We start from the raw sequence: 10,310 nt of genomic DNA, 5'->3' as shown, positions 1-10,310 counted from the left end.
TTGGCCCTTGTGTTCCTCATATTTATAATCCTGTGAAACAGGAAGTCATGGCTGGACTATTTCAGTCACCCTGGTGTGCTAAAAAAATGTAAATATGAATGGGAATATTCTTTAGAGATATTTTACTCATAAGAATTTCTAGGGGTGCCAATAATTGTGGCCAACATGCATTGGAGAAAAACATTTATTTCATCATGAGATTTTCTCCCCACTTTCAATTGTTTTACTTCAATGATAGGTTAGAATTTTGTACGCCATTGCTCATATTTAACAAAGGTGCCAATATTAGTGGAGGGCACTGTAAGTCATTTACCTTGTTTTGTCACAGGCTCTGCATTTATGTCAGTTCTTTGAGAGCGAGTCTCTGGATCTCAGTGGGACGCGGATCATAGAGTTGGGTGGAGGAACAGGACTGGTTGGCATAGTGGCTGCACGATTAGGTAAAGCTTTGATTTATGTTTGTGCAATTCTCAAAATTCATCTCAACATGAACATAAGGAGAGCTGAAAATCTCTCACTCAACCAATCTTTCACTGCTGTCAAAATGAGTGTAATGCAATCTTCGTATGTCTTTTAGGAGCCCATGTGACCATCACAGACTTACCTTCTGCTGTTTCTCAGATAGAGAGGAACATTGCGGCGAACACGCCTCTCTCAGGATGGCCCTCAGACGGCCCCGCTGTGTCAGCGCTGGCGTGGGGCCTGGACCACAGCCGATTCTCCTCCAGCTGGGACTTTGTGCTGGGCGCCGATATCGTCTATCTGCCTGAAACCTTCCCTCTTCTCTTGGACACACTGGTTCATCTGTGCCGGGACGGGGCTGTTGTCTACCTGGCGTCAACGATGCGCAGAGAACACGGTGCTCAAGACTTCTACGACCGCATGTTACCGCAAATGTTCAGCGTGGAGCTCGTGCAAAGAGATCCTGAGAACAATATCAATATTTATAAAGCCACTTTAAGATGAGCCGTCCATCCATCCATCCTTCAAACCGCATGTCTTGTGTAGCGTATCAGAGTCTATTTTTACATCTGGAGCTGGGAGGTTTGAATATGTACTATATGCATAAACGTATTTATAAATACCAGTTATGTGGCAAATTGTACACTTCAGTGAAATTGTTGTTTTCCATTAAATTTTTATAATGAAATGTTAATTGTAACTAACTGACAGTATTGGGGAGTAACAGAATACATATAATGCCATTATGTATTTATAATACAAAATATTCCTTTATAGTTGCAATTTTAATCATTTGTAATCCCATTACCGTTACATTAAACATGTAGATTACTTAACAGATTACCATAAATGTAATTGCCAGTTTACTCTGTGAAATGAATCCATTGATGTCTGAGAAGTGTTTTAGTGAAATTCTCGCTTATAATGTACATTACTGTCATGTAGCATGCAGTGGCAGAGATAAGAATTGAAGCCTAGTAAAAACATTATGAAAAAAAAAAAAGTTTTCAACTTGTAAAGAGGAGTTTGTGAAACTGAAGGGACTGGATGAGCTGGATCAAGTGTGTTTAATTAGGGTTGAAGCTAAACTCTGGCTCTCCAGGAACCGAGTTTTGCACCCCTGGTCTAGCACTACTCACATTTCCTTCAGAAAATGTAAAAATAATTTGATATAGTTGATCGATATTGATATATTGTTTGAAATTAGTCGTTTTAATATTTCAGTAAGTTTTAGAGGTTGTTATTCTTCAAACACTCATGAATATACAGTACGGTATAATTATAATGCTAGTTTTTAGATATGGGTAAGATACAGCAGCTATAAATATTAAACTGCTAATACAGTAAAATCAGGCATATTTTATCTAGTCTTTTAACAGGGTTGTTTAAGTAAAGGTATTGTTAGTGATCCACAAGCCCCAGTGTGACTCCTGTTAGTTACATTAATGCTGTCAAAAGGCATTTTAAAATAGTACCTTAAAAGTCAACTTTCCATTCAGAAATGCAAAAAAAACTGAGCATAAATTTTATTGTCCCTTGTGTGTGGCATTGTAATGCGTAATTGGAAAATGCAGAAATTATGAGAACTGAAGGTTTACAACAGGTTTAATCACAAAGTAGGATCGAATGAGAATGTAAAATATCAAACGATCCCAGTGCAACTGACCCTCCTGCACAGTAGGTCACAAATAGGCACAGGTCTTGTTGTTTCTGTAATTTAATACCCACAACGTTTGAACTTCAGAAGCTGACACTGCACTACAACAACACTTTTCTAATACACTTCAGTCTGTCATTCCATACCATTTGGCCTCATTGTGTTTGTGAGTAGACAGCTGAAGTTTAACATCTAATACAAGAAAAACCTTATTTTGAAGTAAAAGATCCAAAAGGCATTATTGAGAACCTTTAATGTTCTAGACCTATTGCTATTGTAAAAATCACACTATAAGGGAAATATATTATAGGGACTATTTAAAAAAGCAAATCTCTGTATCTGTGAGTGCTACAGATAAATAGCAAGTGATTTATTATCCATGTTTTATCATTCATTCATTCATTCATTTATTGATTGTACAGGTCCAGTTTTTATTATTTGACAAATCCAGCCTCAGGTGACAGGCATAACCAATTTCTCGTAATTTTTAAAAAAATATTTATGCAACAAAAATTATGCAGATCATGCAGAAAATCATGTGGAAATTAAGTACACCCTTCTTGCATGTTATTAAATTTTTTTCAAACAAAGAGACATCAGAATTAACCATTGCATGTCTCACACACAGCAGGTGATGCTCCATTCCTGAATGAATCACCATTGTTGAACTAATTGATTGAATGAAAGATTCAATGACTCACTCATTAAGACAGTCACTTGTTGCTACCTACTGTACTGGCATAACAATGTAAAGTGCAGAAAGCGTCACTGTAAAATCCCTACTACTAATACACAGACTGACTGTGTGGGTTCACTGGGGTTGTTGCTATTTCACTACACCCTATGCTCTAATGCAATGATAGTATACACAGTGTTTTCTGGCACGGGAATAGAAACATCATTTGGTTTTTGTTCAGTTCTCTAAAGTATTATCCTCCAATTCTCCTCCTTCTTCTGTGTTCAGTCTCTGATAAAGCAAGTCAGTGTCTGCACTTTCAGTTTGTTCCCCAAACTCAACCGTCTCCTCGTCCTCTGTCTCAGAGTCAGGAGCAGTGTGTTTGCGTATACGACTTACCACGTCCCACAGAGACTTGGCATGTTGTATTTTTTGTTCACAGGGCAATGAAGTACAGAGTAAAACATCAGAAGGAACATTTCTTGTCTGTGGGAGAGATGAATTTTCAGAAGCTTCTGGAACTGGAGTAGAAGAAGGAGCGGGGAGTGAGGATGTACAGCTTGACTGAACACTGGGAGAACCGGAGCACTGGGTGGTTTCTGTGTTAGTTAAAGATGGAAGCAACAGTGGCTCATTCTCTGTGAGAAACCACAGGAGAAGCTGATACATTTGATACATCCAAGGTGTTGGAAGCAGAGGTAAATGACAAATGAGGTGAAGAGCTTGACCTTCTGAGAGTCCTGGAACCCACAGGTGAAGGTAAAACAACTTTGATGCAATTTTCTGCACTTTTCCTAAGGACAGGTGTAAAGAAATCTGAAGCAAGTACTCGCTTATCATCTGAGAGGTTGTCTTCTGTTGAACTATCCTCGGTAAGGTCCTTACTAGTATCTGTTTGATGGTTCTCATTATCTTTCTGTGTACTGTGCTTAACCACACTGTCGTCCAATGCAGGTCTATGTCCTTGTTCTGTGGATTGATTCATATGTATGGTGATTTCAGATGTGGATTTTGCATTTGTGAAAGCCACAAAGTCTTCGAGCACAGCTTCGGGTCCTTGTGCAGTGGTTTGTTCTTCCACTTCCATTATGTTGAGCATTTCTCCTACGCCTTCATTATTCTCCAGTGTTGTCCCACTCCAGGACTGTCCCACCATCAGTTTATTTTCCTGCGCTTGCCAGTCATCAACAGTTGCAGCTGCGGATGGAGATTCCTCAAACTCTTTTACTGGATCCACTATGTGACTCTCACAGGAGCTGTCATGTTCTTCTGAAATGCTCTCGTGTGTCTGTACGCTTGTCCTGGGATGCTCATGTGGTATTCCAAGAATCCTTTCTACTCTCTCGTCCAAAGTATTGTTTTCAGGAGTCTCCTGGCTTGAGACGACACTGCTGTGCTGCTTCTGCACCTCGGTCTCCTCTCTAGTACTTGGCGAAGGACTCTCCTCTGTCAAACACACATACTGGACATGCTCCTTCTCTGGAAGAAGTACAAGCTCAACCTTGACAACAACACAGGTTGCGTCAATGATCACAAGACTCTGCTGTTGGTCGTTTGTTGAGTTGTTGCTAACTTCAGGCTCATCGTTTATCCCCTGGCTTCTTTGCTCTGTCTTCCCTGTCGAGTGATGCTGATATTTTGGCTCTTTCCACAATGGGAATTTCTCTATGATTTCCCTGCATGGTTTCTCATGTCCTTCTGTCTGCATTGGTGACTTCTGGGCTAAACAGTTTGACTCTGAGTCATTCCCTTGGACATAACATTGCAACTCTTTTTTATTTTCATCTGGTTCTATTGCATTACCCAGATCCTGGATAGAACTGGATCTTTGATCTAGGGGTGTGTGCCCATACTCTTCAAACGTAACACTCCAAAGAGAAAGGAAAAAATGAAATCGCATCATATGACCCCTTTAATACAGAAAAAAATAACAATCTTGGAGATTTTTGCTGTCAAGAGCATATCCACCAATTATTGAATCAAAGAGTTCCTTTTCTACTCTTCAATGTAAATGACTGTCCAATGTGTTAAAAAAGACATAAAAACATATCCTTGTGTGTCATTGGTATAAAAAGACATTGGATGCGTCCGAAAGCTGAAAAATGCTGCCTACGGAGGATGCATTCCAAGGTAGGAAGGCATCATGGCACGTCAGCTTCCCTTCCTGTCTCATGACATACCTTCATCTGATGGATTTTTGAAGGCAGCATAGATGTATCCTTCTCTGCCTTTGATATCCCACAGTTCTGTGTTTTTCATTCTGTGATGTGTGGGCTAAAATATTAAAAGATGCCATCTGAAAGTTGCGTTTGGTGGTCAGTTTGTGTAAAAGTAAATGTTTCTGACCAACTCTTTGCACATTTGATGTTATTTCTAACAAGAAATCAGTTTCTTTCTTTCTTTTCAGAACAAGACAACAACAATAATACAAACGACAAAACATGAGCACATGATAATACAGTGAAAACATAACCGAGAGAAAGAAGAAAAAGAGGCATATACGTATGAGGAATAATGAATCATAATAAATATAAGCCCTCATTTATTGCTTGGTTGCAGGTGATCTTATGTCAGGATTTAAGGTTCCTTAAGTACTGGCAGGTAATGGCCCGTGATCTTAGCTGGACAGATCACCCGTTGAGTCCGGAGGAAACCAGACTGTGATGGACGAGGTGAGGATGCTGTCAGTGAACCTGGATAGCAGAGAAGAAATGTCTTTGGATGAGAAGTTAGTGGTCTTGGCTCTCCATTGTCGAAAAGAGAAAGAAAGAAAATTCCAGGATATTTATCTAACTTGCATATTATTAATTTCTTCTTTTTTTTCAGTTTTGTCTGTTTTTTTTTTTTTGGTGAATTAAATATATCTTAGAGTATATGTACACTATTTTGAAATCAAATGGAGTGTGGGTGAGTTGGGTGCTGATAATGGATCCAGAGACATCTCAGCATTCAGAGACATAGCTTTCTTTGGCAAGAGGTTCACACAGGAGAGTCAGTGATGCTCTGGAGAGTTGATTTTTACTCTCTACAGTCTGCAGATGTCAGTATGGAGACCCTTCAAGATAAAGCTGTATCTTTGACCAAGCTCCGCAAGAGGATCTACTCTAGAGAATCATATCACTCCAGGCTACAATGTCTATATTTTACTTGCAGGGGTAAGTACTTTTTTTTTTGCCATTAGTGCTCAGTGTTGGGGAAAGCTACTTTAAAAAGTAATGCATTACAATATTGCGCTACACCATTAAAAAGTAAATAATTACATTACTTAGTTACCTTTAATGTAATGTAAAGTAATGCGTTACATTACTTTTGCATTACTTTTTAAATCTGTGCTTGATTGTTTGTTTTTAATATATAAAGTTCTGTTTTTGGCAAATGTAAAAGCGCACAAAAAGAGACATGAATAAGCCTCAGGCTGAAGGAAATGTAAATTCACGTGTGTACAGTAGAACTCAGCAGAAAAAGTTCAACACTCTTCAGCAATAAAACAATTAAACCAAAATGTTATGTTTATCTAAAGCCATTTTTGCTTATTCGTATGGTTGAATTATGGATCATCGAAGGTCAGCAGCAAAGACAGTGATTAATAAAATGGCATTGAACACATAAAGGATATTTAATATTTAATTATAGCAGGTTTGCGTCAAGTTCTGAGTTCGCTTTTTTTTTGCTTTCATTTTGAGGAATACTGAATGTGTTTTTGTGCAGGTGAGATGAGTAAATGCATGTTCACATTTACAGTAACATCACGTTCACACATCACATCTGCACTTACTTTTACATTTACTCCCGATTTCTCTCAACATGGGGACAGGAGAGCTGTCAGTCAGTACATGGGAAACAAAGTAACTGGCGTTACTTATTTGAAAAATGTGGATTATAGAGGAGCAGGCAGGAGAGGACGGCTGGGTGTGAACATCCACAACTCTCTGCTGGACGGGACCCGCAACAATGAAGAACTTAAGCTGGGCAGGACGGTACTTTTAGATGCAGAAGAGGTTCGTGGGTGGGAAGCAGTACCACCTGGTCAGCTGGGACCTTATACTCTTCCTCCGGGACGAGGCTGCTGGCTCTGGCTCCGTCGTGGGCATTGGCTCAGGCTTGATGTTTGTGGTGGGCATAAGTTGAGTCTCTCGGTCTGCGGTGGACTCAGGCTCCTTATCTGCGGAGAGTGTGGACTCTGGGTCTGGCTCTGAAGTGGTAAAAAAGCATCCATCAATCCATACGGGGAAAATTGAAGTAATCCACAAGCAGGAATCCCACTGAGGTACAATCAGCTGAATCTCATCGTCGAGTGGCTACAGGTGACAGCTGATGCTGAAAAACTCCTCCACAAACTTCTTTTTCTCTTTTATCTATTTTTTCTTATATATATATATATATATATATATAAAACTTGACCCTCTAACACTTGCACTCTCTATTCTATTTTTATTCTCACAACTTATTTTCTTCTTATTTAAAGTGTCATGAAACCCGTGTTTCAGCACTGGTCGTTCACACCACAGATCTGAAACGAGTAAAACTGTGGGAGTGTAGAGGGTGGGAAGAGGCAAGAAAACAACCAATAAAACACAGACCTAACACACTCATTATACAGACAAATGAAAATATGTTTAAAACAGAAAGAATAAAGGCATAGTTATTTTTTGTTTAATTTTCGGTCTATATTTCATTGTTTGCTGTGTATCACAATAATCCGTCGTGTCATCGCGTTCATGATCATACGTAGCCTACTGCTGTATCAGTGCCCTTATTCGCACATATTTCATTTGAAGAAAACATACACGGTGCTGGTGTTGGAGCATGAGAGAATATGAAATATGTTCACATAAACTTGAAACACGCTTGCTCCGGTCCGGATATGAACTATGATCCGCGCAGCGAGTGTTGTTAAACTCAGCGCGGAAACCGATCTCTCATGCGCGCTCCACGTGTTGTCATATTAAATATTGTTACAGTCATGTTTACAGAAATGAACTGACAGCGCGTTAGCTCTTTCATGACATTTGAATTCTCCGCTGTACTACAACCTCTTGCATGATACAGAGCAGTGATTGGATCATAAGACTTTATTCTCATGAATAATACTTAGAAAAGCTGGGAAAACTGATGAGGTAGAGGCGTACTCTCCAGCCAATCAGCACTCCAAATTAACGCATATACGTCACTTTTCGTGAAGTTGGTTCAGCTTGGATGAATATGATGAATGAAATGGCTCCAAAAAAAAAAAACACTTTTCCCTTAATGGATATTTTAATAAAAAAATCTTACATATTGTGCCTTTAATAATAGACATAATGAGTGCTATTATTGTTGCTACTATAGTTTTCACTGAAGTGCAACCTGTACATTTTAACATCTCAAAAAATGTTTTAGGGTTTCATGACCCTTTAAAAAATGTTTTTGACCCTCTAACATTAACATTCTCTATTCTTTTTCTATTCTATCTACTTGTTTTCTTTTTATTTATTATAAAATTGACCCTCTAACACTAGTGTTCTCTATTCTATCTAGTTGTTGTTTTTTATGTATTAAAAAAACGACCCTCTAACACTAGCATTCTCTATTTGGTTGATTCTATCTACTTAAGAATAAATATATAAATAAAACCTTGCTACGTGTACTGCGTTAGACTAACCAAGACTTGTCATAACATTTAGTATATATTATTGTTCTTTTGTTGGTTTTGATTGCTTCTATTGTCCTCATTTGTAAGTCGCTTTGGACTGTGACCCGTGACCATTCCCCATCAAGGCAATCTCCATTTCTTTTATGGCCCGGTATTCTGTAACATTTTAGTCCAAAGATGACGAGGAGAAGTGAACAAGATTAAATCTAAGTCTATTTTATTAAAGAAAGCTCAGGTAATCCAATAGATAGAAACCACAACGTGACCACGTGCACTACACACAAACAAAACCAGACATAGATCAGAAGGAAACGGGGAACTTAAATACACAATGATAATGAACTCAAAGTCTAATAAGTGTGGTCATTAAATGAATAACAGGTAATTAAGAGAAACAAACTAAAAGTTCATGAAAACACAGGATGAAAGTGACACCTGATTTTACCGATATGCATAAAACAGATTTTGTTGATGAACTGTCATTTGCTTTTGAACGTCTAGTGAAACTTTCAATGTCACAAAATAATACTTAAAACAACTATTTAATATGTTAATAAAGGGGTGATTTTTGTTCAGACTGTATTATTTGGTGTGTTAGATGAGGGATGGATCTAACAGACCTAATAACTCCATCTATAATCAAACACCAACATCAAATAATAGACAATAATGTTAGTGTACTGTATGTTTATATGCTCTGTGAACATGATAGCTTTAAAGTGATTCGCTCTGAAAGTGATTGGACTTATTTTGGTGTACTACTCTCTTTGAGTTAGTGATTATTAAACTACAGATTTCGCCCTGCATTTGAAGAGTTTTGTTGTTTAGAGCAATCACACCCTTTACTAGTCTCCATCAACTAGAAACTACAGAACGCGGTAAGTGACAAGCCACAGTATTTCAATTCACATGTCATAGAAAAAAAATTCAATTTCAATTCATATGTCATCATTTCAGTTCATATGTCATGAAGCCAGGAGCAAGTAGTCCGTTGTAAATGTAATTTAAAATATATTTTTATTGTCTTATCCTCTCAATAATGCTATCTTTAGAATATGAATGCAAATTATATAACCATAATTAAAATATCCCAATTGTGTGCATGTCAACATCTTGTAAAATCAATCTCTGTTCTGCCACGTTTTTATACTATTTTATAGACAGTTTTGTGCAAAGTGGATACCTTTTGAAACTCCTGATTTTCTTTTCAAACTAAATGACAAACTCAAAGAATGTGACAAACATTTCAATGAAATATTTGTATGAACTCACATGTGTGAAGAATGCCATCCGGGAAAAGTGCTGTATTTGGCATACAGTGGGTCCTTCTCTCCACAAGTCAAGAAATCCATCTTGTAATCCTTAAACCGGTCAAAAACACTTATTGCTTTTGTTTTAGTAGCAGTGAAGTATCATAGCAGAATTAATGATTTCATACAGTACTTTTTTTTTTTTTTTCATTAACTACCTCCAGGTGAAAGCATCTGAAAATTCAAAGGCAAAACTCAGTAAAACCATTAATGCACTGTTGATATTAGTCATGAAAATGATAGACACAATGCAAGCTTACCATGAACTGAACAGCACAGTGGAGGCAGAGAGCTTTAAGTGAAGTGTGGCTGTGTTTTTGAAGAGAGGCGTGTCCATCGCAAGACTCCGCCCATCAGTCTGACTGCTCAACATCACATACAACAATTTAATGAATAGTTCTGCACTGAATCCTGCTGAGAATGTTGCCCATATGTAAACAGCCTCCACCGCAGACTGTATGTACTGTATGTCACACACACACACACATGTTGTGTTTCCATGTTTTATGGGGACATTCCAAAGGCGTAATGGTTTTTATACTGTACAAACTGTATGTGCTATTGCCCTACACC

General features: G+C 38.1%; 2 protein-coding genes across 4 annotated transcripts in view; one reads left to right on the top strand and one right to left on the bottom strand.

Annotated features, from left to right (window-relative positions):
- eef1akmt3 (EEF1A lysine methyltransferase 3) overlaps positions 1–1,449 on the top strand; it is an 8,876-nt gene extending 7,427 nt beyond the window's left edge. Inside the window, exons 2-3 of one of the 3 annotated variants that reach the window (XM_016562443.1) lie at positions 347–440; positions 578–1,449. In XM_016562443.1, the coding sequence (XP_016417929.1) occupies positions 347–440; positions 578–966 (483 nt within the window). In that variant the 3' untranslated portion in view covers positions 967–1,449. Of the gene's footprint in view, positions 1–328; positions 441–577 lie in introns of all 3 variants that reach the window. The other 2 variants (XM_016562444.1, XM_016562442.1) reach the window with 2 other exon arrangements.
- A 1,501-nt stretch (positions 1,450–2,950) lies between these two features.
- On the bottom strand, positions 2,951–4,651 carry LOC107747832 (uncharacterized). The gene has a single exon (XM_016562441.1). The coding sequence runs from the start codon at positions 4,501–4,503 to the stop codon at positions 3,427–3,429; it is 1,077 nt and encodes a 358-aa protein (XP_016417927.1). The 5' UTR covers positions 4,504–4,651; the 3' UTR covers positions 2,951–3,426.
- Positions 4,652–10,310: the final 5,659 nt, after the last annotated feature.

This window comes from Sinocyclocheilus rhinocerous, unplaced genomic scaffold (genome assembly GCF_001515625.1).
Source record: "Sinocyclocheilus rhinocerous isolate Xijiao unplaced genomic scaffold, SAMN03320098_v1.1 scaffold1702, whole genome shotgun sequence".
NCBI lineage: Eukaryota > Metazoa > Chordata > Actinopteri > Cypriniformes > Cyprinidae > Sinocyclocheilus > Sinocyclocheilus rhinocerous.
The sequence above is the reverse complement of the archived record's forward strand: the minus strand, read 5'-3'. Positions and strand labels throughout refer to the sequence as shown.

Excerpts from the sequence above, each read along its gene's own strand:
- LOC107747832 (XM_016562441.1), bottom strand. The coding sequence starts at position 4,503 with ATGCAGACAGAAGGACATGAGAAACCATGCAGGGAAATCATAGAGAAA.